The sequence below is a fragment of the Oncorhynchus mykiss genome, chromosome 9 (assembly GCF_057628025.1).
Source record: "Oncorhynchus mykiss isolate SJ-2025 chromosome 9, ASM5762802v1, whole genome shotgun sequence".
Taxonomy (NCBI): domain Eukaryota; kingdom Metazoa; phylum Chordata; class Actinopteri; order Salmoniformes; family Salmonidae; genus Oncorhynchus; species Oncorhynchus mykiss.
In genome coordinates, this window is record NC_143030.1 from 52,152,399 (window position 1) to 52,178,092 (window position 25,694).

At 46.7% G+C, this 25,694-nt stretch overlaps 1 protein-coding gene across 7 annotated transcripts in view; it reads left to right on the forward strand.

Annotated features, from left to right (window-relative positions):
* samd11 (sterile alpha motif domain containing 11) overlaps positions 1-23,601 on the forward strand; it is a 98,691-nt gene extending 75,090 nt beyond the window's left edge. For 4 of the 7 annotated variants that reach the window (XM_036988163.2, XM_036988164.2, XM_036988166.2 and 1 more), the window contains exons 7-13: positions 6,220-6,364; positions 14,717-14,832; positions 15,455-15,533; positions 15,708-16,468; positions 17,960-18,090; positions 18,510-18,620; positions 19,120-23,601. In XM_036988163.2, coding sequence (XP_036844058.2) covers positions 6,220-6,364; positions 14,717-14,832; positions 15,455-15,533; positions 15,708-16,468; positions 17,960-18,090; positions 18,510-18,620; positions 19,120-19,377 — 1,601 coding nt within the window. In that variant the 3' untranslated portion in view covers positions 19,378-23,601. The remainder of the gene's footprint in view (positions 1-6,219; positions 6,365-14,716; positions 14,833-15,454; positions 15,534-15,707; positions 16,469-17,959; positions 18,091-18,509; positions 18,621-19,119) is intronic. The other 3 variants (XM_036988165.2, XM_090184458.1, XM_090184459.1) reach the window with 1 other exon arrangement.
* The last annotated feature ends 2,093 nt before the right edge of the window (positions 23,602-25,694 follow it).

The window sequence follows — 25,694 nt, forward strand, 5'->3', positions numbered from 1 at the left end:
ACCTGGCCGTCCCTCTAAACTTTCAGCTCATACAAGGAGAAGACTGATCAGAGATGCAGCCAAGAGGCCCATGATCACTCTGGATGAACTGCAGAGATCTACAGCTGAGGTGGGAGACTCTGTCCATAGGACAACAATCAGTTGTATATTGCACAAATCTGGCCTTTATGGAAGAGTGGCAAGAAGAAAGCCATTTCTTAAAGATATCCATAAAAAGTGTTGTTTAAAGTTTGCCACAAGCCACCTGGGAGACACACCAAACATGTGGAAGAAGGTGCTCTGGTCAGATTAAACCAAAATATAACTTTTTGGCAACAATGCAAAACGTTATGTTTGGCATAAAAGCAACACAGCTCATCAGCCTGAACACACCATCCCCACTGTCAAACATGGTGGTGGCAGCATCATGGTTTGGGCCTGCTTTTCTTCAGCAGGGACAGGGAAGATGGTTAAAATTGATGGGTAGATGGATGGAGCCAAATACAGGACCATTCTGGAAGAAAACCTGATGGAGTCTGCAAAAGACCTGAGACTGGGACGGAGATTTGTCTTCCAACAAGACAATGATCCAAAACATAAAGCAAAATCTACAATGGAATGGTTCAAAAATAAACATATCCAGGTGTTAGAATGGCCAAGTCAAAGTCCAGACCTGAATCCAATCGAGAATCTGTGGAAAGAACTGAAAACTGCTGTTCACAAATGCTCTCCATCCAACCTCACTGAGCTCGAGCTGTTTTGCAAGGAGGAATGGGAAAAAATGTCAGTCTCTCGATGTGCAAAACTGATAGAGACATACCCCAAGCGACTTACAGCTGTAATCGCAGCAAAAGGTGGCGCTACAAAGTATTAACTTAAGGGGGCTGAATAATTTTGCACGCCCAATTTTTCAGTTTTTGATTTGTTAAAAAAGTTTGAAATATCCAATAAATGTCATTCCACTTCATGATTGTGTCCCACTTGTTGTTGATTCTTCACAAAAAAATACAGTTTTATATCTTTATGTTTGAAGCCTGAAATGTGGCAAAAGGTCGCAAAGTTCAAGGGGGCCGAATACTTTCGCAAGGCACTGTAAGTATAACATATATGGATGAGCAGTGACAGAGCGGCTAAGATGCAATAGATAGTAAAGAATAGATAGTGAAGGATACAGAATAGAGTATATACATATGAGATGAGTAACGCAAGATATGTAAACATTATTAAAGTGGTATTATTAAAATGAGTAGTGTTCCATTTATTAAAGTGGCCAATGATATCAAGTCTGTAGGTAGACAGCCGCCTCTCTGTGCTAGTGATGGCTGTTTAACAATCTGATGACCTTGAGATGGAAGCTGTTGTTCAATCTCTCTGTCCCAGCTTTGATGCACCTGTACTGACCTCACCTTCTGGATGGAAGCGGGGTGAATAGGCAGTGGCTTGGGTGGTTATTGTCCTTGATGATCTTTTTGGTCTTCCTGTGACATCAGGTGCTGTAGGTGTCCTGAAGGGCAGGTAGTTTGCCCCCGGTGTTGCATTGTGCAGACCGCACCACCCTCTGGAGAGGCCTGCAGTTGTGAACGGTATAATTGCTGTACCAGGCGGTGATACTGTCCGACAGGATGCTCTCAATTGTGCACCTGTAAAAGTTAGCAAGGGTTTTCGGTGACAAGCAGCGTAGGTGGGTCATATATGTAGTGTTTATTGTGAATAATGGGGCGTCAGGTAGCCTAGTGGTTAGAGCGTTATACTTGGAACCAAAAGGTTGCAAGATCGAATCCCCGAGCTTACAAGGTAAAAATCTGTCGTTCTGACCCTGAACAAGGCAGTTAACCTACTGTCCTTAGGCCGTCTTTGAAAATAAGAATTTGTTCTTAACTGACTTGCCTTTAGTTAAATAAAGGTTAAAAAAATATATATAGACTGCTCAAAAAAATAAAGGGAACACTTAAACAACACAATGTAACTCCAAGTCAATCACACTTTTGTGAAATCAAACTGTGCACTTAGGAAGCAACACTGATTGACAATAAATGTCACATGCTGTTGTGCAAATGGAATAGACAACAGGTGGCAATTATAGGCAATTAACACCCCCAATAAAGGAGTGGTTCTGCAGGTGGTGACCACAGACCACTTCTCAGTTCCTATGCTTCCTGGCTGATGTTTTGGTCACTTTTGAATGCTGGCAGTACTTTCACTCTAGTGGTAGCAAGAGACGGAGTCTACAACCCACACAAGTGGCTCAGGTACTGCAGCTCATCCAGGATGCCACATCAATGCGAGCTGTGGCAAGAAGGTTTGCTGTGTCTGTCAGCGTAGTGTCCAGAGCATGGAGGCGCCACCAGGAGACAGGCCAGTACATCAGGAGACGTGGAGGAGGCCGTAGGAGGGCAACAACCCAGCAGCAGGACCGCTACCTCCGCCTTTGTGCAAGGAGGAGCAGGAGGAGCACTGCCAGAGCCCTGCAAAATGACCTCTAACAGGCCACAAATGTGCATGTGTCTGCTCAAACGGTCAGAAACAGACTCCATGAGGGTGGTATGAGGGCCCGACGTCCACAGGTGGGGGTTGTGCTTACAGCCCAACACCGTGCAGGAAGTTTGGCATTTGCCAGAGAACACCAAGATTGGCAAATTCGCCACTGGCGCCCTGTGCTCTTCACAGATGAAAGCAGGTTCACACTGAGCACATGTGACAGACTTGACAAGAGTCTGGAGATGCCGTGGAGAACGTTCTGCTGCCTGCAACATCCTCCAGCATGACCGGTTTGGTGGTGGGTCAGTCATGGTGTGGGGTGGCATTTCTTTGGGGGGGCCGCACAGCCCTCCATGTGCTCGCCAGAGGTAGCCTGACTGCCATTAGGTACCGAGATGAGATCCTCAGACCCCTTGTGAGACCATATGCTAGTGCGGTTGGCCCTGGGTTCCTCCTAATGCAAGACAATGCTAGACCTCATGTGGCTGGAGTGTGTCAGCCGTTCCTGCAAGAGGAAGGCATTGATGCTATGGACTGGCCCGCCCGTTCCCCAGACCTGAATCCAGTTGAGCACATCTGGGACATCATGTCTCGCTCCATCCACCAACACCACATTGCACCACAGACTGTCCAGGAGTTGGCGGACGCTTTAGTCCAGGTCTGGGAGGAGATCCCTCAGGAGACCATCTGCCACCTCATCAGGAGCATGCCCAGGCGTTGTAGGGAGGTCATACAGGCACGTGGAGGCCACACACACTACTGAGCCTCATTTTGACTTGTTTTAAGGACATTACATCAAAGTTGGATCAGCCTGTAGTGTGTTTTTCCACTTTAATTTTGAGTGTGACTCCAAATCCAGACCTCCATGGGTTGATAAATTTGATTTCCATTGATCATTTTTGTGTGATTTTGTTGTCAGCACATTCAACTATGTAAAGAAAAAAGTATTTAATAAGAATATTTCATTAATTCAGATCTAGGATGTGTTATTTTAGTGTTATTTTAGTGTTCCCTTTACCCCAAGCGACTTACAGCTGTAATCGCAGCAAAAGGTGGCGCTACAAAGTATTAACTTAAGTGGGCTGAATAATTTTGCACGCCCAATTTTTCAGTTTTTGATTTGTTAAAAAAGTTTGAAATATCCAATAAATGTCGTTCCACTTCATGATTGTGTCCCACTTGTTGTTGATTCTTCACAAAAAAATACAGTTTTATATCTTTATGTTTGAAGCCTGAAATGTGGCAAAAGGTCGCAAAGTTCAAGGGGGCCGAATACTTTCGCAAGGCACTGTATATATATGATCTCTGTGAATGTGGGAACATCGCCTTTAAAAGGTTCATAGCCAAAAAAGCATGTTAAGATTGAATCTCAGCCTAGGTCTCTCTACAGTCCAGACAGTGTAGATAGGGACTGGTAGAGTCCAGACAGTGTAGATAAGGACTGGTAGAGTCCAGACAGTGTAGATAGGGACTGGTAGAGTCCAGACAGTGTAGATAAGGACTGGTAGAGTCCAGACAGTGTAGATAGGGACTGCTAGAGTCCAGACAGTGTAGATAAGGACTGGTAGAGTCCAGACAGTGTAGATAGGGACTGGTAGAGTCCAGACAGTGTAGATAGGGACTGGTAGAGTCCAGACAGTGTAGATAAGGACTGGTAGAGTCCAGACAGTGTAGATAGGGACTGGTAGAGTCCAGACAGTGTAGATAGGGACTGGTAGAGTCCAGACAGTGTAGATAAGGACTGGTAGAGTCCAGACAGTGTAGATATGGACTGGTAGAGTCCAGACAGTGTAGATAAGGACTGGTAGAGTCCAGACAGTGTAGATAGGGACTGGTAGAGTCCAGACAGTGTAGATAGGGACTGGTAGAGTCCAGACAGTGTAGATAAGGACTGGTAGAGTCCAGACAGTGTAGATAGGGACTGGTAGAGTCCAGACAGTGTAGATAGGGACTGGTAGAGTCCAGACAGTGTAGATAAGGACTGGTAGAGTCCAGACAGTGTAGATAGGGACTGGTAGAGTCCAGACAGTGTAGATAAGGACTGGTAGAGTCCAGACAGTGTAGATAAGGACTGGTAGAGTCCAGACAGTGTAGATAGGGACTGGTAGAGTCCAGACAGTGTAGATAGGGACTGGTAGAGTCCAGACAGTGTAGATAAGGACTGGTAGAGTCCAGACAGTGTAGATAGGGACTGGTAGAGTCCAGACAGTGTAGATAAGGACTGGTAGAGTCCAGACAGTGTAGATAGTAACTGGTAGAGTCCAGACAGTGTAGATAGGGACTGGTAGAGTCCAGGCAGTATCGATGGGGGCTGGGTGACCATTGTCAACATGAGGGACCTATATCTAGAGGTGAAGTCTGCCGCCAGTCGAGTCCCCCGCAGCAGCAAGCAGATCGATACTCTTGTGCTGGGCCACATTAATATCTGTCGCTCCACCCCCGACCCTAGCACCCGCTCTAAGCCCCAGCACACACACACACACACACCCCAGCGGCGGAAATGGCCCCTGGCTTCCACGGGATCTAATTAAAAAAGGGAGGAGAGAGAAAGTGTGAGAGGGAGATAGAGAGGGAGATAGATAGAGGGGGGGTGAAGATAGAGGGAGAGAGCAGGATGGATTTTCTCTTTAACAGCCTCTCATTAGAGGCCCTGTCTCGTGGTGGGGCCTGGCCTGGCTGATAATGATGGAGAGAGAAAGAGAGTGGGACAGAGAGAGAGTAGGAAAGAGGGGAACGGGGAGAATGTGTGAGATAGAGAGCGGGGAGAGGGGAGGGAGGGTGGCAGAGAGAGGAAGAGAGAGAGAGTAGGAAAGAGGGGAACGGGGAGAATGTGTGAGATAGAGAGCGGGGAGAGGGGAGGGAGGGTGGCAGAGAGAGGAAGAGAGAGAGAGAAGAGATGCATGGTAATACGGATCCTCTTGGCCATGTGGGAAGTTCCCCTGTCCTAACATGGAACAAAGGCCAAGACTTCCTGGTTCCAGCTGCCTGAGATTCCGGTTTTCCATGGTAGTTGCACTCTCTCTATCCATCTCCTTTTCTCTCCTTTTCTCTCTCTCCATATAATTTGCTCTCTCTCTATCCAACCAGATATAACTTCATTTTGAATGTCTCAAAAAAAATGATGTAAATGTGTGGAAGCAAGAGAGAGAGAGAGAGAGAGAGGGGGGGGGGGGGAAGCAAGTTTGTGTGCGTGCGTGTCTCTGTTTTGAGAGTGTTTTCCGATGAGTGTGCCAGTATTTAGGTACTCAGCGTGTCTCTTTATTTTGTGTGTGTGTGCTATTGTTCAGTATGTAGTGTACATGTGGACCTGTGCTCGCATGTGCGTGTGTGTTTCTAGAATGTCAGGTTATAAACAGGAGGTGCCCTGTTGGTGCCATTTTGGGACACAGTCATTCACTCCACATAACTGCAGAAAATGATAGAAACTTCCCGTTCAAACACATCCTCAACTTATATCACAAAAGGAAGCCCATTTCAATTGTACTGCACCACTCCAGTTTCAGCTAAACCTTAAACACTCTCCATGCATTTCGAATGAAATGGGGGGGGGGGAAACACACTTTTAGGATGAGATATAAGCTGTAGGAAATGACATTTATAGCTGTGATTTTCTCTTTCCCTTGAGTTGAACATAGAACTGCTTATGCCCAGTTATGCTTAACTTTCTCCCTCCCTCCCTCCCTCCCTCCCTCCCTCCCTCCCTCCCTCCCTCCCTCCCTCCCTCCCTCCCTCCCTCCCTCCCTCCCTCCCTCCCCTCTCTAGATCTGTTGCGAGTGCGCCAGGAGGCCCTGGCAGCAGTGAGGAACACAGGAGGTTTGGAGGCCCATCTCCCTTCGGCAGGCAGCTCGTCCAGCCAGAGACGCAAGCAGGGCCTGCCCCAGCACAGAGACGCCCACTACACCGAGAGGTAGGCCTGGCTAACACACAATGGTAGCCTTCAAGTTCGACCATTGGGGCAGTAACTTAAAGGTTGCTGGTTGGATTCCTGGAGCCAACAAGGTGGGGCACTGGGGGACATTGGTGACAATGGCCACGACCCTACTCCCTGCGGGTTTCTCAGGAGGAGTTAAGATATGCAAGAAAAACATTTTGATTTCACACTTGGAACGATGAAAACAAGTGTGTAACAGAACAAATATAAGCGCCACCAAATTATTATTATACACACACACGGATAGGAACATACACACAGAAGCACACACACACACACACACACACACACACGTACAGGAACATACACACAGAAACACACATACACACACTGGGGCTCATGCAGTATGTATAGAGGAGGATGTAGGCTTTATTTTTGAATGTGGAATATTCCTGTTATTTGCAGGGCAGTGGTGGTGCTGCCAGGGAGATAGGGTGGTTGGGTTGTGGTGTGTGTGTTTCTATGTGGGTGTATGTTCCTATCCATGTGTGTGTGCAGGGGCACAGCTTTTACTGGGGACGGGGGTGACAATCTGAAATGGCATTCCTCCCCTAGTTTTATCATTGGAATGGGATACACAACCAGGCGACGGTGTGCTGTAGGACCATGCGGACGCCTCCAAGTGGGGGGGTCACCATTTTATTTGTATAATTTCATATATATATAAATACTAATAAAATGGGGACCCCCCCACTTCTCAAACTAAAGTTCGGGGTGCTTATATTTGTACTGTTACACACTTGTGTTCATCGTTCCAAGTGTGTCATCAACATGTTTTTCTTGCATATCTTAACTCCTCCTGAGACACACAACTGAACCCTGCAATAAAGAGAGGGAATAAAAAAATAACACAAATTGTGAAAAGAGGGGAAGGAAAGTGAAAGTCAATAGGCTGTGCTAGTTTGCATTATCAACGTTGCATCCCTTCCCCCTCTCTCTACATCCTCCTCTCTCTACATCCCCCTCTCTCTACATCCCCCTCTCTCTACATCCCCCTCTCTCTACATCCCCCTCTCTCTACATCCTCCTCTCTCTACATCCCCCTCTCTCTACATCCCCCTCTCTCTACATCCCCCTCTCTCTACATCCTCCTCTCTCTACATCCTCCTCTCTCTACATCCTCCTCTCTCTACATCCTCCTCTCTCTACATCCCCCTCTCTCTACATCCCCCTCTCTCTACATCCTCCTCTCTCTACATCCCCCTCTTTCTACATCCTCCTCTCTCTACATCCCCCTCTCTCTACATCCCCCTCTCTCTACATCCCCATTTCTCTCCATCCTCCTCTCTCTACATCCTCCTCTCTCTACATCCTCCTCTCTCTACATCCTCCTCTCTCTACATCCCCTCTTTCTACATCCTCCTCTCTCTCCATCCTCCTCTCTTTCCATCCTCCTCTCTCTCCATCCTCCTCTCTCCATCCTCCTCTCTCTCTCCATCCTCCTCTTTCCCCTTCGCTTGGATCTGATGTTGGTATTTTACTGTACAATATACTGTGTGTGTGTGTGTGTTTGGGGGAGTGGGGGCTGTTTGTGTTTGTGTGCATGCATGTGTGTAGCCTATACGTTTGTGTGTGTGTGTGTATATGTGGCTGAACTAGGACCCCACTAAAAATCATTGCTGCAACCCTCTCCTCCCCCTCCTCCTCCTCCTCCTCTTCCCCTCCTCCTTCCCCCCTCTTCACCGGCGCTGGCTGCTGTGGCTCCCAAACAAAGCCAGGGGCAGCGGGAGTGGGCGGGTAATTGCTTGTCGATTATTTATGTGGCGCGGGGAGAGGCGGGCGATCGATAATGGGCCGGCGGGGCGGCGGCAGGGGGGCGCAGTGGAAGTGTGTGTGTGTGTGGGGGGTGAATTAAGCAGGAAACGGAGCGGCCCAAGGAAGGGTGTGTGTGTGAGGGAGGTGGTGGTTGTACGGGTTCTATTTCTAAGCCTAGAGACCTATGTGTGTGTGTGTATTTGTGCAATGTGTGTGTATGTGTGTTTGAAGACGGTGTACGTGAGTGCATGCGTATGTGTGTAGACTGTGTGTGTGTGTGTGTGTGTGTGTGTGTGTGTGTGTGTGTGTGTGTGTGTGTGTGTGTGTGTGTGTGTGTGTGTGTGTGTGTGTGTGTGTGTGTGTGTGTGTGTGTGTGTGTGTGTGTGTGTGTGTGTGTGTGTGTGTGGCCCAGCAGTGTAGCTGTAGTCAGTGAGTCGCGGCGGTTCTCCGCCAGCATAGAGAGTAATTAGCCACACAGGACCGGGGGATGTTAACTAGCCCTCTGCACTTCTCTACCTCCATCCATCCATTTACCCTCTATCAATCCCTCTCTCTCTTCCTTCCTTCCTCTCTCTCTTTCTTTCCCTCCATCCATTCATTCCTCGCTCTCCCTCCCTCTCCCTCCATCCATCCCACTTCCCTCCTTTCTATCTCTCTCCCCCTCCCTCTCTATCTCTCTCTCCCTCTCTTCATCTTCCATACTCTTCCACTTCTCTTTAAATCTTTCTCTCTCATTACAATTCAATAGATAAAGAGGAGAGGAGACCAAAGCCATCCCTCTAGGCATCTCACCTTTCCATCGACCCCCCATCATTGATTATCTGAGGCCCATTAGGGCCCATTGTTAAAAACAAATCATTAGACGGGTCGATAGTCTTAGAGCCTGGCTTTCCCATTTGTCTGGTCTTTGTCCAAAATGGCACCCTATTCTCTATATAGTGCACTACCTTTGACCAGAGCCCCTATGGGAATAGGGTGCCATTTGGGACACAAGTTTAGACTTGCTATCGGCAGGGCAATTCCCGTGTTTGACATGGGTGGAGACACTTGAAGGGATAAGGGGAGAGGAGAAGGAGAGGAGAAAGACATATAGAAAGGGAGAGAGATGGTGGTAAAGAAAGGTAGAGGAGGGGAGAGAGATGGTGGTATAGAAAGGTAGAGGAGAGGGAGAGAGATGGTGGTATAGAAAGGTAGAGGAGGGGAGAGAGATGGTGGTATAGAAAGGTAGAGGAGGGGAGAGAGATGGTGGTATAGAAAGGTAGAGGAGAGGGAGAGAGATGGTGGTAAAGAAAGGTAGAAGAGAGGGAGAGAGATGGTGGTATAGAAAGGTAGGGGGGAGAGAGATGGTGGTATAGAAAGGTAGAGGAGGGGGAGAGAGATGGTGGTATAGAAAGGTAGAGGAGAGGGAGAGAGATGGTGGTATAGAAAGGCAGAGGAGGAGGAGAGAGATGGTGGTATAGAAAGGTAGAGGGAGAGAGATGGTGGTATAGAAAGGTAGAGGGAGAGAGATGGTGGTATAGAAAGGTAGAGGAGGGGAGAGAGATGGTGGTATAGAAAGGTAGAGGAGAGGGAGAGAGATGGTGGTATAGAAAAGTAGAGGAGGGGGAGAGAGATGGTGGTATAGAAAGGTAGAGGAGGGGGAGAGCGATGGTGGTATAGAAAGGTAGGGGGGAGAGAGATGGTGGTATAGAAAGGTAGAGGAGAGGGAGAGAGATGGTGGTATAAAAAGGTAGAGGGAGAGAGATGGTGGTATAGAAAGGTAGAGGAGAGGGAGAGAGATGGTGGTATAGAAAGGTAGAGGGAGAGAGATGGTGGTATAGAAAGGTAGAGGAGGGGGAGAGAGATGGTGGTATAGAAAGGTAGAGGAGAGGGAGAGAGATGGTGGTATAGAAAGGTAGAGGAGAGGGAGAGAGATGGTGGTATAGAAAGGTAGAGGAGAGGGAGAGAGATGGTGGTATAGAAAGGTAGAGGGAGAGAGATGGTGGTATAGAAAGGTAGAGGAGAGGGAGAGAGATGGTGGTATAGAAAGGTAGATGAGAGGGAGAGAGATGGTGGTATAGAAAGGTAGAGGGAGCGAGATGGTGGTATAGAAAGGTAGAGGAGAGGGAGATAGATGGTGGTATAGAAAGGTAGAGGGAGAGAGATGGTGGTATAGAAAGGTAGAGGGAGAGAGATGGAGGAAAAGAAGAGAATGAGGTTGGGGAAGCGAGGGACAGGGAAAAGAAGATAGGAGAAAGGCAATAGGATAGAGAGGAGAGACAGGGAAAGAGATAGAAAGAGAGAAGGAGCATTTGAGAGGAAGAGAGAAGGATAAAGAGAAGGAGCAAGATGGAGAGAGGAGCAGAGAGAGAGAGAGAGCGTGAGAGAAGCAGCGAGAGAAACAGAGAGATGGAGAAGGAGTGAGAGAGAGGGGAAGCCTCATCCATTTTAATGAGCTTCCTGTGTAAATGTGTTTCCGTGGAGCGAGAGCCGAAGGCGGCCGCGCGGCGCTCCTAATCCCCCCACGCTCCCGTCATTAAGGACAGCCCTGTCACACACACACACACACACGCATGCGTGCACACACACACACAGATGCACACAGTATGCAGCCATTTACTATTAAACACACTAATATGCACACATGCACACACACACACACACACTGTCCCGCTGTGGGAAGGGGCCGCTGTCGCCACTCTGACAGGTCGTCACACATGAGTGAATCCCCAGGAGCCCCTGGCCTCTCTGCAGGCGGGAAGAGAAAAAGAAAGAGAGAGGGTGGGGAGAGAAGGAAAGAGACAGATAAAGCGAGAAAGTGAGACAGAGAGAGAGAGAGCGAGAGAGAGAGACTTGGGATGTTACTAGTGCTAGCTAGAGAGAGACGTACATTGAAGAGAGCGACATTGTTTAATGTAATATTGTGATCTGTGACTGTGAAAGTCTGTGCAAAATGCTGTGTTGTTAAATGTTTGTGAACAAATATATAAACATTTAAAGTGTTTTGAACAGAAATGCAATGGTTCATTGGATCAGTCTACGTTTTAATAAATCCAATGAACCATTGAATTTATGTTAAAAATGTTGTATCAAGACTGCCCAAATGTGCCTAGTTTGTTTGTTAATAACTTTTCATGTTCAAAATTGTGCACTCTCCTCAAACAATAGAATGGTATTATTTCACGGTAATAGCTACTGTAAATTGGACAGTGCAGTTAGATTAACAATAATTTAAGCTTTCTGCCAATATCAGATATGTCTATGTCCTGGGAAATGTTCTCGTTACTTACAACCTCATGCTAATCACATTAGCCTACGTTAGCTCAACCGTCCCGTGGAAGGGACACCGATCGTGAAGAAGTTTTAAATCCACCACCCAAAAGACATCCAACTCAATATTAGGAAGGTGTTCTTAATGTTTTGTGCACTCGGTGTATACATTGTTGATAAAATAAGGAACATATGTTTATGGTTGGTCATATGGGAGTTTGTAAGGCACTTAATAGAATGCACAGTAAACTACACAGACAGGCCGAGCAAACTGGTTAATACATTATATATATATATATATATATATATAAAAGTATGTTGACACCCCTTTAAATTAGCGGATTTGGCTATTTCAGCCACACCCATTGCTGACAGGTGTATAAAATTCAGCACACGGGGATGCAATCTCCATAGACAAACATTGGCAATAGAATGGCCTTACTGAAGAGCTCAGTGACTTTCAACGCGGCATCGTCATAGGATGCCACCTTTCCAACAAGTCAATTTGTCAAATTTCTGCCCTGCTAGAGCTGCCCCGGTCAACTGTAAGTGCTGTTATTGTGAAGTAGAAATGTCTAGAAGCAACAACGGCTCAGCTGCGAAGTGGTAGGCCACACAAGTTCACAGAACGGGACCGCCGAGTGCTGAAATGCGTAGTGCATAAAAATCGTCTCTCCTCTGTTTGGCGGATGCCAGGAGAACGCTACCTGCCCCAATGCATAGTGCCAACTGTAAAGTTTGGTGGAGGAGGAATAATCATCTGGGGCTGTTTTTCATGATTCGGGCTAGTCCCCGCATACAATAACATTCTAGACAATTCTGTGCTTTCAGCATTGTGGCAACAGTTTAGGGAAGGCCCTTTCCTATTTCAGCATGAAAATACCCCCGTGCACAAAGTGAGGTCCATACAGAATGGTTTGTTGAGGTCGGTGTGGAATAACTTGACTGGCCTGAATAGAGCCCTGACCTCAACCCCACTGAACACCTTTGGGATGAATTGGAACACCGACTGCAAGCCAGGCCTAATATCCCAACATCAGTGCCCGACCTGACTAATGCTCTTGTGGCTGAATGTTCCAATATTTAGTGGAAAGCCTTCACAGAAGAGTGGAGGCTGTTATGGCAGCAAATGAGGGACCAACTCAATATCAATGACCATGGTTTGGAATGAGATGTTGGACGAGCAGGTGTCCACATACTTTTGGTCATGTTGTGTAGCCGCCACCTTCCCCCCAAATTGCTTCCTATAAAAGGAGAGAGAACACATCTGGCGCCCTCTCTCCCCCACCCTTCTCCCTCTGTCTCGCTCCCTCCCTCAGTCTCTCCCCTTTCCTTCCACATTGTGATTAGGCCTAATTATGGTGTAGCGGACGCCTGGTGGCCTCAGTCATGCAGCTTTAATTGACCGTTATTCATCTGCGGGCTAGCGCTAATGCTAGGCTAGGCTAGGCGACACAGGGAGGGGGTGAAATGAATGGAGGTTTGGCATACAGGGGCCCTAGTCTACTGTGGCCGTAGCACAGCGGCGCGGCCCAGTCTAATTGCTAGCCCCGAGGGATTAGGCCAGGTGATTACAAACTGGGCGGTGTAATTACATAAGCAGCGGCGGGGCCCTGGCTAGTGGGCCACAGGGTCACACGGCCCCGGCCCTTCCCCAAGATTAATTGGAGCTGCCACCAGAGTGCGAGGCACCGCCGGAGAGAGCGGTTATACGATTTGCATGAACATTTTAGCGACGGGCCGCCGATCAATAAATGGTTCTCACCACCCACCCACCTCCGTTTCTCTCTCTCCCTCTCTCGTTCCTTCTCTCTCTCTCTCCCTGCCTCTCTCTCCCCCCCTCTCTCTCTTCCTCTCTCTCTCTCTCTTTCCCTCTCTCCCTCCCTGTCTCTCTTTCTCCCTCCCCTTCTCTCTCTCTCTTTCCCTCTCTCCCTCCCTGTCTCTCTCTCTATCTCTCACTCCCTCTCTCGTTCCTTCTCTCTCTCTCTCCCCCCCTCTCTCTCTTCCTCTCTCTCTCTCTCTCTCTCTTTCCCTCTCTCTCTCCCTCCCTCTCTCTCTCTCCCTCCCTCCCCCTCTCTCTTCCTCTCTCTCTCTCTCTCTCTCTCTCTCTCTCTCTCTCTCTTTCCCTCTCTCCCTCCCTGTCTCTCTTTCTCCCTCCCCTTCTCTCTCTCTTTCTCTCTGTATTTCTTTCTCTCTCTCTGCTGTATGTGTAAGGACAGAGACATGTAGGCGCTAGTTGATTTTCAACACAAATGTTCCAAACCAATAGCTGTGGTCCCATGCAAATACGGTGTAATTTGTCTGTATTCACCATCATGATGTCCTTATGTGTGCTGCATATCTCCAAAGCAGCAAACCGATGCTATTTAGCCCAATTGCACGATTGAGAGAGAAAGTGTGTGTGTGTATGTGCAGGAAAAGGCCTAAATGGTTTTGCCAGAAGACACATAGACAATCAACAGATCACCACACACCCCCGTACCCAGTGACACTTCCACATGCTCCCTGAAACACACCAAGCTGAAGAACAGATTCTTATGTCTCTTCCTCTCCAACCCTTCACCAACCGCACATTTTTCCTCTTACATCAAATTCCCCTGTCTCCCCTGCCCCTTTGGGACGATTGACAGAGCAGCGAGAGAAAGAGAGAGGAGCTTTTCTTTGCTCAGAACAAGGACAAAAGGAGAAGCACATAATAGAGAGGCCTTTTCATAAATAGGGTTTGCAGGACACGGCCGCCTTTTCAATCGCTCAATGCGGCCCGGAGAGGGAGAGAGAGGGAGGGGCGGGAAAAAAAGAGAGAAGAGAGGAGGATTAGTGTTAATTAGAAGGTCCTTCAGCCCGTGGCCCCGGTCGAGACGCAGGGGCCGCCCCAGCTGTCGGAGCCTGACACACTCCCATTGTGTAGTCAGCCCTCATTATGTGTGTGTGCATGTGTGTGTAAGGGTGAGTATGCATGTGTGTGTGCGTGGCCAGCGCCAGTCACCAAAACACACCACAAACCGGGTCCTGGAGACCCACTGTAGTACATACAGGTTTTCACCTCAAACCAGTTTTATACTCAGTGCTTTCTAATATACTGTATAGTACTGTTACGAAACCAACTAGCCAGCCCAGCCTACGAATAAGTCTGCTCTCATTATTTCTCAGGGTTCTAGGCCTGACGAACTGTTCCATAATCTGCCTGAATGTGTGCATTTAACGTGAAAGTAATAGCAGAGTATTCCAATGAAAAAATCCCAGCAATTTGTTTGACGGTTTATAGTTTTTACTGTTAATTTCTGTTGGTTTTAATGTTGTGTGTTTTTGTTTGTGTGTCCGCAGGGAGATGTCCCATCCTCCTCCTCTGCTGTCCACCCAGAACGGCCCTCACATCACATTGGGACCCCACCTGCGGCCCCCCTTCTTGGCCATGCCCTCCTCCCTGTGCCAGTCCCCCGGTAAATCAGATGCTTACACTAGCAGGCTAACTACAGAAATGAATATGGGGCCTACACCTAATGAAAAATGTGATGCTAATGCTAGCAGGCTAACTACCGAAATTAATATGGGGCCGACACCTAATGATAAATTAGATGCTAATGCTAGCAGGCCAACTACAGAAATGAATATGGGGCCTACACCTAATGAAAAAAATGTGATGCTAATGCTAGCAGGCTAACTACAGAAATGAATATGGGGCCTACACCTAATGATAAATTAGATGCTAATGCTAGCAGGCTAACCACAGCTTGCACTTATTAATGGCGAGTTAGATGCTAATGAAAACCAGAACCACAATTGGCTTATGGTAGACATTAGTTGTATTCCCACCAAAACTGGGACATTTTCTATGGAATGACTGTGCCTATTGACCGTCTTGATTGAGAATCATGAATCAATCCTAACATTTATGTTTTAAATAATGTAATTTTCTTGGTAAAAATCAGATTCTTTGTGAGGCATTGATATTACACAGGGGGTCATTGCATTTGAATACTCCATATAAACTGTATGTCAGAAATCTCTTAATTGGGGTGTGTGCTTATCGATGTGTGTTTTCTGTGTGTGTGTTTTCCTCAGGCTATGGTTTCCTCCAGCCTGCCCAAGCTGAAATGTTTGCCCGGCAACAGGAAATGCTTCGGAAGCAGAACTTGGCCAGGTTTGTCTTTGTCTTCTAATGTTGTGGTGCATGTGTATGTGTGGCTGTCAGTGCTGTGACGGGGTGTGTGTGTGATGTTAATGCTGTAGTAGTGTGTCTGTATCGTAACATTCCGCGTATAGTGTGTGTGTGGTACCACCAGCCCTAACCTCTCTTCTCTATGTCCGGTCCCAGGTTGGAGATGTCAGCAGAACTGCTCAGACACAAGGAGCTGGAGAGTCTCCACAGGCAGCAGCGTGCGTTGGGGGGTTCTGACCCCATGGGCCTACCCCATGGCCTCCCTCCGGACCATCCCGCCCTGCGCAGTCTCCACCACCTGCCCGAGGGACACCCCCTCCACGAGGAGCTCAGCCGACGCCAAAACGCCATGCTGATGCTCCGACACACCAGCACCCCTTTACTCTCCCTCAACCACCAGGGGCCCTCGGGGTCCACAACGCCCAAAGATACCCAGGGACAAGGCTCCGGGGCTGGGGCCGGATTGAGTAAGGGGGGCTCACGGAAAGGCCCCCAGCAACCCAGGGGGGGAGACCACCAAGAGAGGGAGGGCCGAGGGAGGGACGGAGATGCAGATGGGCAGGATGAAGAAATGAAGGACTCGGATAGCGAGACGGAGATGGGCGAGGATAGGCATGAGGGATTGTTTGCCAAGGCAGCCGACTGGCATGGGCTTCACAGGGACAGGGGGAAAGAGAGCGGCGGGAAGGGGGGGTGTGACGGTGCCAAAGAGGCGGGCGAGGGCTCGGGTCGGCTTAGTGCCCCCTGTAGCTCGGCGGGTGCAGATTCACCACCCGGTCATCACCTCTTCACCCCGGGGCTGGGCAAGAGCGATGTCAAGTACCACTTTCCACCTGGCGCCATGCCTCCGCTGCCAGGGCTCCACGGCCAGTCGCTGCCCTTTGGATTTCCCTACACAAGCCCCTACTTCCACACTGGTGAGTAACACATACACATGCATCATAACACTGTCACCAATCAACTGTATGATACTTAGAAGTCACTCCCAACTGCAAGCTGTAAATGATATTTGGCTAGCCATGCTACCAGCCAATCTCAACAGGCGTTACAACTGCTGCACCCGAGAGAAGTGTTATGCAACGATAACAGCCAAATGCAATCTTAGTGATTGTCCAAACAGCATAAGTGGTCTTGTTGTGGTGCTATGAAGGCAGGGATGCGTTCAGTTTGGTTTGTACTGAACAACATGTTTCCCCAGTCATTTTGTGAGCAGTCCCAAAGTGAAGGTTGCTTGCTAGATAGCAATTTGGATTGCATACCAGATGAAAAGTAGTGCCACTGTCTGTTTGCAGCCTACCAACGCACCCTATGAAATCAGAAGAAATACCGTAAATGAGCTTGTTCTTGGTCGGGTTTGAGCTGGGGGCCGGTAATACTCAAATAAGCCACAAGCTCACACCCCCCCTCTATCCACCGGTCCGCAAAACATATTATTATAATAATATTTCAGGTTTACATGCCGGTCCACAGAGAAAAAGAGTTTGGGAACCCCTGGTTAAGGGGATTTCACTTTTATGTAGTATTGCAGACTGTCCCATTTGAATTCACTGTAGCTTAAACTTGCAAATACACACAGAATTGCACCTTGACCCTAGAGCAAATCTTTTTAGGTTAATTAGATACCTGGTTTTAGTTGCCTATGTATAATGACTGTCATTAAATAAAGAGAACGTTTGAAAACACAGACAGAAACTGCTTAGGGAACCAGATGCAAAATGGCCAGGTTCACAGTGGGGGCCAAAACACACACGCACACGCACACGCACACACACACACACACACACACACACACACACGCACACACGCGCACACACGCACGCACACACTAGCACACACTAGCACACACACACTCACTCTCACGTACACGCACGCACACAGGCACACACTAACACACTCTCACGGCCCTGGGCAGGCACATGAAAGTAATGAGCGTGGAGACCTCCCTCTGGAAGGGGCCCTGCCACTGACCCTTATACACATGGGGTTATCACCACAACCATATGGAGGGAGAGGGGGAGGGGCACAACAATAGTGAGAAACAGAAAACATGGATGAAGTACACTTTTAAACATGAGATAAAGAATCACATTCTTAAATGCAATTAAATATTACGTCTATTCACACAATTGCCAAACAGCCACCAGGACAAAGAGAGAGTCAGCGGGAGAGAGAAAAAGTTTGTGCGTGAAAGAGAATTAGATATTGAGAAAGAAAGGGAGAAGCACTGTTGGGTATATGTTAGCTGTTTGTCAAGGTCTGTTCTGGGTAGTGTTCAATAGGCACCTAACGGAAGAAACCTGATAGAAACAAGGAGAGAACTACTGGAACTTGTTCAATAGGGAACGCTCATTTTCATTAATAATAAGACTTGGTGATTTACAACCCCTTTCCCCCTCTTCCTCACCCAGGCGGTATGGGAGGTCTGTTAATGGACAGTGAGGACTCTGCGGCGCCCCCGGTGGAGGACATAAGCAAGTGGAGTGTGGAGGAGGTGTGTGGTTTTGTGGGAGGCCTGGCCGGCTGTGCGGAGTACACACAGGTAAGAACCAGATCAGGATTCTGGTTTATCCACACTTTCAACCAGAGAAAGAGAGAGACAGGGGGAGAGAGCGGTCAGGGCGGGCTGGTGGAAGAGTAGGGTAGAGTATATTTTGTCACCTCAATCAGAAGTTTAACTACTATTTAATTATATAGCTATAACACCACTGTTATCTCTCACAGCACCACGGCCCGCTCAATGTTATACACACTCATACACACACACGTCACTGTTGGAAATGAGAGTGGTGTGAGTGTTGGTTCAAGCTCTGTGAGCGTGTGTGTATGAGTGTGGGTTTGTGTGTGTGTGTGTGTGTGTGTGTGTGTATATGAGTGCTGGTGAGTGTATGAGTGAGCGGGTGATTGCATGTGTGTGTGTCTGTCTGGGCCCTGGCTGAAGTGGCTGTGTCTCTCCTGAAGGTGTTTCGGGAGCAGGCCATCGACGGAGAGACACTCCCGCTGCTCACAGAGGAGCACCTGCTCAACACCATGGGACTGAAGCTGGGCCCTGCGCTCAAGATACGCTCTCAGGTACACACCACTGAATGGCAACACACTGCAGAAGTGTGTGGTGTGTGTGCAGCCCCAAAGTCCAAATGTGCGTGTATGTGTAGACTGTTCTTGTGTGAGTAAACCTCAAGTGTGTGTGTGTGTGCGTGTGTGCGTGTGTGTGTGTGTTAGTGAGTGCTGGAAGCTAGTAGTGTGTCATAGAGTTAACCAAAGCAGATAGATAGTGTAGCCCCTAAAAGTGAGTCCATTTGTCAGAACACAGATTGTCAGGCATACCGTACCATAGCCCTTACCCCTCTCCTCTCTCTCAGGCTGGTGGTACAGTAGAACACTAGGCTGCTTCCCAAACGGTACCGTCTTCCCTACATAGTGCACTACTTTTGGGCTTCTACGTCCTATGGGCTCTGGTTATAAGTAGGCCACAATATAAGGAATAGGGTGCCATTTGCGACGCGGCTTGTGACATGGTGAGCTGAGCGGCTCTAACTTTGGCATGTGGCATTCGCTCTCTCCCTCTCAGGTGGCGCGGCGCGTTGGCAGACTCTTCTACATGACCAGCTTCCCGCTGGCACTCCCGGTGCCGCCATCTGCCCTGCGTCCCCCGGACAGGGACCCCCTTCTGCCCGACACCCTTCTGGCGGTCCCACTGCGACCCCCCTCCGTCGCCAGCAGCAGCTCCTCTCCCTACAGCGGCCCTCCGCCCCCATGTCACTCCTCCCCCAAGCAGGAGAACGGCTCCGCATCAGGGGTCTACGAGGGGGCCAAGACGCCCTCCTAGGACTCAACAGGCTGCACAGGGAGCATGAACTGTAGAGGAGGAGGAGGGGTGTAGAGAGGGTTCAGAGAAACCCCATGTAACAGACATAGAACTGTCCCCATTTCATGTAAAATATCAAAAAACTACAACTAAAGAAAATGAACTGAACAGACTTCAACTTCAAGTTCCACTGTGGCTGTAGCCAAGCAGAATCCAAAGACGTGACCGACAGTGAGCTGGAGCGAGAGACGTCATGAAGCGACAGAGGGAGAGAGAGAAAGAGAGAACGAGAAAGAGAGGGAGGGAGCAGACAGCTGGTCTCAGTCAGATTGCCAAAAAAAAGAGCGAAGCGCCACAACTACGACATTCTTCTGAGTGAGACAGACAGACGCTAACGGAAACTATTCCTTCCTGGGCTGAAGGAAGCCCCCCCCCCCCTCTCGCTCTCTCTGCTCCACAACACACCCGGCGGCGCCCAGCACTTAAAAGGAAGACGCCTCTTCCCTCTTTTCTCTCACTCACTTTTCTCCCCACTCCCAGTCTCAGGAGCCCAAACAGCTCAGAGGAACTGAGAATTCCGGAGGCTGGAGCGAAAGGACTCAAAACCCCCCTCATTATTGCAACTATGCATTCCACAGTCCAAAACCAAAGATTACCGGATGTGTGGAATCAGGACGATATTTCATGTTTGTTTCTGGTGTTTTATTTTGTTTTGTTTTTGCTTTGTGGGAAAAAATGTGTAGTCTTAGGGAGGTGTGGTATATTAAGGAGAACAGTGGGCCAGGTACCATATAACTGTCTTTAAGAGACAAAGGGGGACTCTTTGAAAGGTGACAAAGGCACACAACACAGTGTTGTGCCCAGAAGCCAACAGTCTACGCTGAGTTGTTTCTCTGACACGCCCTGATAAAAAAGGGCCAAATGTTACTGATATGGGATGGTGACGAAACGGCTCATAGAGCTAATGTCATTGGAAAATCCTGTTAACTACTGTGGGAGATACAAACACGCTGAATTGTACAGAATGATGCTTATGATGGAAAGAAGGTTGCAGATGTGTTTCGGGGGTTCATTAAATGTAGTTGCACGAATAACGTTTTCTTTGTGACTGAGCAAAATGTGACTCGCTTAACTTTTGGTGGTACTTTTCTTACGGACGTTTTTGTTGGCCGTTTTATTTTCTCCAAATTGTATATTATTAAAAGAAAGCCCCAATCTTGAATGCTACTTCAGCAGATTAATATGAGGGAATAATATTTATTAGGACTTTTGATGTACAGTGCCTTCCGAAAGTATTTACACCCCTTGACTTTTTAAGTATTTTGTTGTGTTACAGCCTGAATTTAAAAGCGATTCAATTTAGATTTTGTGTCACTGATCTACACACAATACCCCCTAATGTCAAAGTGGAACTATGTTTACAAATTAATTAAAAATGAAAAGCTGAAATGTCAAGTCAATAAGTTTTCAACCCTTTTGTTATGGCAAGCCTAAATAAGTTCAGGAGTTAGAAATGTGCTTAAGTCACATAATAAGTTGCATGGACTGTGCAATAATAGTGTTTAACATGATTTTTAAATGACTACCCCCAGGGCCATAACCAGTTTCTTTTTTTTTCAATTTAAATTATATTTGGAGAACAGTAATTACAAACAAAAATGACCCCAGCCATTGTCACCTTGGTGGCTATAAGTTCAACACATAGCCTATTATCTATACAACAGTAACGTCATACCCCTGAATGGGGAGAAATATGAGAAATGATTTACACTGACACATAGCAGCAGTGACGAAACAAAAACATTTGACATTTTTAAAACTGTAGAGTTTGAATTTTTTGGGGGTGTATTTTAATGTAGGACTATAGGGAATATTCATTGAAACATATCGTTTTTTTTGTTTGTTTTAGTTCATTCCTAACATGTTTGATAAGATTAGTACAGGTGTTCTCAGGGTACCCCACATGGGGCCCCGATCCCAAGTTTGAAAACCACTGTACTAACCTCTGCTTGCTTTCTTTCCCCCTCGGCCTCCTCTGCTTCCTCCTCCATGCATTGCAGCCTGCCTTAGCCTCACCACTGAGCGCTACATCACTACCTGTCTCAGTAGCCTGCTCTCTGTAAAGCAAAGTTATGAGAACTTAGTAGTGTATTTTTTACTCCTGCTGAGGTAGGCTCCGTTTAACATTGGCTTCTTATTTCATCCTTCTAGCTGGCTTATCAATAGTAGCCAGAGCCCTTGAACGTTACTTGAATAAAAGTATCTGCCGGCAGACAACTACCTGACTGACTGACATAATCTATAATCAAGTATTTACCAGATGTGCACTCATTCTCCAAGAGTCCGTATTTGTTTGTTTGGGGGATTGTCTGTAGACATAGCAGGAGTCGTCGGACGGTTTTAAAATGGCCTTTTGCCCAGCATCTCGCAAATACACTGTCAGCAGCATCTCTGACTCTCTCGCTGGCTACTTGAGCCGGCTGCGAGCTGGGGTAGTTTGTTTCAGGTCTCAGGCCCCCTAAAAAGGCAAATCAGGGAGGTAAATCAGGGGGACACAAGAGAACATAACGAACAAACCGCTGTTCATGATTCTGCTCATTTCCAAAGAGGCAGTGTGATTAGAATTGTCAGATCAATAATATAAGCATCCTGAGCTTTGATCAATACAATAATTAGATTTTGACCCGTAACTGATTTTCTTTATTGTGCACAAAATATATATTTTTGTTTTTTCAAATGAGAAAAAAATGACAGAGGTCTGGACCTCTGTGTCCTCATATGTAGTTACGGCCATGACTACCCCATCTCTGTCACAGGAGGTTGGTGGCACCTTAATTGGGGAGAACGGGCTCATGGTTAATGACTGGAGCAAAATTTGTGGAATGGTAACACATACGTCAAACACATTCCATTTGCACCGTTACGGCCGTTATTATGAGCTGTTCTCCCCTCACCAGCCTCCTGTGATCTCTGTACCCTACACATACAATTACTTGTGAGGTCCCTCAGTCGAGCAGTGAATTTCAAGCACATATTAAACCACAAAAACCATGGAGGTTTTCCAATGGTTTGCAAAGAAGGACACCGATTGGTAGATGGGTAAAAAAAAGCAGACAAAGTCTAAGCCATTGGGGAGGGGGATACTAAACTAGAATTGGAACTGCTATTGTTTTAAGATGGTCATACCATGGATAATTTAGCTATTTGGTTTTTAATTTTAGGACCTACAATTTAGGTCTACTTTTTTATTCTTCATTATTTGATAAAATATTGAATTTAGCCTTTACCATTATAGCCCATAGAAACGCGTTGAATAACACATTCATAAATGGCAAAAAAGACAGCAAAACATTTTATAACAAGGAATAAGGTTTGAAGTGTCTGTCCTATATACAGGAGATATAGGGGAGCTCGGGAAATATATATTGAACAAAAATATAAACGCAACATGTAAAGTTTTGGTCCCATGTTTCATTAGCTGAAATAAAAATCCTGGAAATGTTCCATACGCACAAAAAGCTTATTTCTCTCAAATGTTGTGCTCAAATTGGTTTACATCCCTGTCAGTGAGCATTTCACCTTTGCCAAGATAAGGCATCCAACTGTCAGAAACGCTCAACTACTTTTTTCTCTCCTCACTTGAATACTAGCAGTCAGTGATACGAGTAGTCAGAGAATACTCTTTGGAGTGTTTTCTCTGACTGTTGGATGGTGTGTGTTTGTAGGAGAGTGGACTCCTGGGGGCATGGTTCAGGTCAACACCAGCTGTCAGAGTGTGAGGTTGTGCCGCAGGCCAAGGCCTCCCTGCCTGTGGGGATAAACCTGACCCTTCCACACACACACACACGCACAAAAAAAGAAAAGTGCACACGCGAGCACTCACACCCACCTTTATCCTTCAAAGAAAACAGTTTCCACTGAAGCTGTCAAACTGACATGTATTGGTCACTGCTGGGATTTCTGCTGGGATTTCATTGGCTTGGTCTTCAGCTCTACTCAACTGGTTGCTATTGTGTGCAAGTGCTGTATGCAACAGGGTTTCCATTAGCCGGTAGGCCTAATAGCCGGCTTTTGTACGATCATTTATAGTGCTGAGTGACTAGTGCTTTTTGAAGTCTTTCGGGTTTCAATTTAGATTATAGAAAAATAATCACGGTTTTATATTTCGGTTTTAATTATTTGGGTTGAATACTGTAACACAGAGTAAAATAATAAATAAAAGTCTCATGATTGGTAGTGACTGCCCATTACTGCTTATCCCTTATTAACCATTATATATTCACATTACTTTCATCAAATATTTCACTTGTTGTGTATATTACATTTGTTTTATTTGATATCTTTATTATTTCATTCCAAGTCCTCAACTCATCTCTACAGAGCTACGACACAGGCGGTCTGACAAAAATAACTATTTTGTAGTTCTTCAAAGTAAATAAGGCATACTTTTATGACTGCTGAATACCAACTATGAATCCCTTAGATCACGTATTTTCAGGAAGGGATAACTCGCGAAGCAACAGCTGCTCTCGATATCCCCTCAATATCAGCCATTCTTCGGTCTCTTCTGTAGAAGGCGTACAAAAAAAAACAGACCAGACAAGTAGATGTGCAGTGGATTATGGTCACAAACTAGGTTTCCATCCAATTGGTGACAGATTTTAATGTGAATATGCTTAAATCACCATAAAAACCATTTGCACATTTTTCCATCAGAGATGTGTTTCCATCAAATTGACTTGTTGAGGATAAAAAGCTGTGTGTGATGACGTAGCGCACATAAAATACCTTTTCCGGTTAAATTCTCAATTACTGAATAAAAGTTAAATGTGTTTCCATTGCAATTTCTACTCAACTGCAGGTTTTCTCCCCCCCAAAATTACATTATATAGCGAGTGTGCCCTCTCTGGTAGTGGAATGTGTGCTCTAGCCAACAGCTTGAAGATACAGCCTACATCAGGGATGGGCAACTGGTGGCCCGCGGGTCGCCTCCATTTTATAGACCCTCGGAACAATTTCCAAAGACAAAAAAATGAGATATACAGTGCCTTGCGAAAGTATTCGGCCCCCTTGAACTTTGCGACCTTTTGCCACATTTCAGGCTTCAAACAAAGATATAAAACTGTATTTTTTTTGTGAAGAATCAACAACAAGTGGGACACAATCATGAAATGGAACAACATTTATTGGATATTTCAAACTTTTTTAACAAATCAAAAACTGAAAAATTGGGCGTGCAAAATTATTCAGCCCCTTTACTTTCAGTGCAGCAAATTCTCTCCAGAAGTTCAGTGAGGATCTCTGAATGATCCAATGTTGACCTAAATGACTAATGATGATAAATACAATCCACCTGTGTGTAATCAAGTCTCCATATAAATGCACCTGCATTGTGATAGTCTCAGAGGTCCATTAAAAGCGCAGAGAGCATCATGAAGAACAAGGAACACACCAGACAGGTCCGAGATACTGTTGTGAAGAAGTTTAAAGCCGGATTTGGATACAAAAAGATTTCCCAAGCTTTAAACATCCCAAGGAGCACTGTGCAAGCGATAATATTGAAATGGAAGGAGTATCAGACCACTGCAAATCTACCAAGACCTGGCCGTCCCTCTAAACTTTCAGCTCATACAAGGAGAAGACTGATCAGAGATGCAGCCAAGAGGCCCATGGTCACTCTGGATGAACTGCAGAGATCTACAGCTGAGGTGGGAGACTCTGTCCATAGGACAACAATCAGTTGTATATTGCACAAATCTGGCCTTTATGGAAGAGTGGCAAGAAGAAAGCCATTTCTTAAAGATATCCATAAAAAGTGTCGTTTAAAGTTTGCCACAAGCCACCTGGGAGACACACCAAACATGTGGAAGAAGGTGCTCTGGTCAGATGAAACCAAAATTGAACTTTTTGGCAACAATGCAAAATGTTATGTTTGGCGTAAAAGCAACACAGCTCATCACCCTGAACACACCATCCCCACTGTCAAACATGGTGGTGGCAGCATCATGGTTTGGGCCTGCTTTTCTTCAGCAGGGACAGGGAAGATGGTTAAAATTGATGGGAAGATGGATGGAGCCAAATACAGGACCATTCTGGAAGAAAACCTGATGGAGTCTGCAAAAGACCTGAGACTGGGATGGAGATTTGTCTTCCAACAAGACAATGATCCAAAACATAAAGCAAAATCTACAATGGAATGGTTCAAAAATAAACATATCCAGGTCTTACAATGGCCAAGTCAAAGTCCAGACCTGAATCCAATCGAGAATCTGTGGAAAGAACTGAAAACTGCTGTTCACAAATGCTCTCCATCCAACCTCACTGAGCTCGAGCTGTTT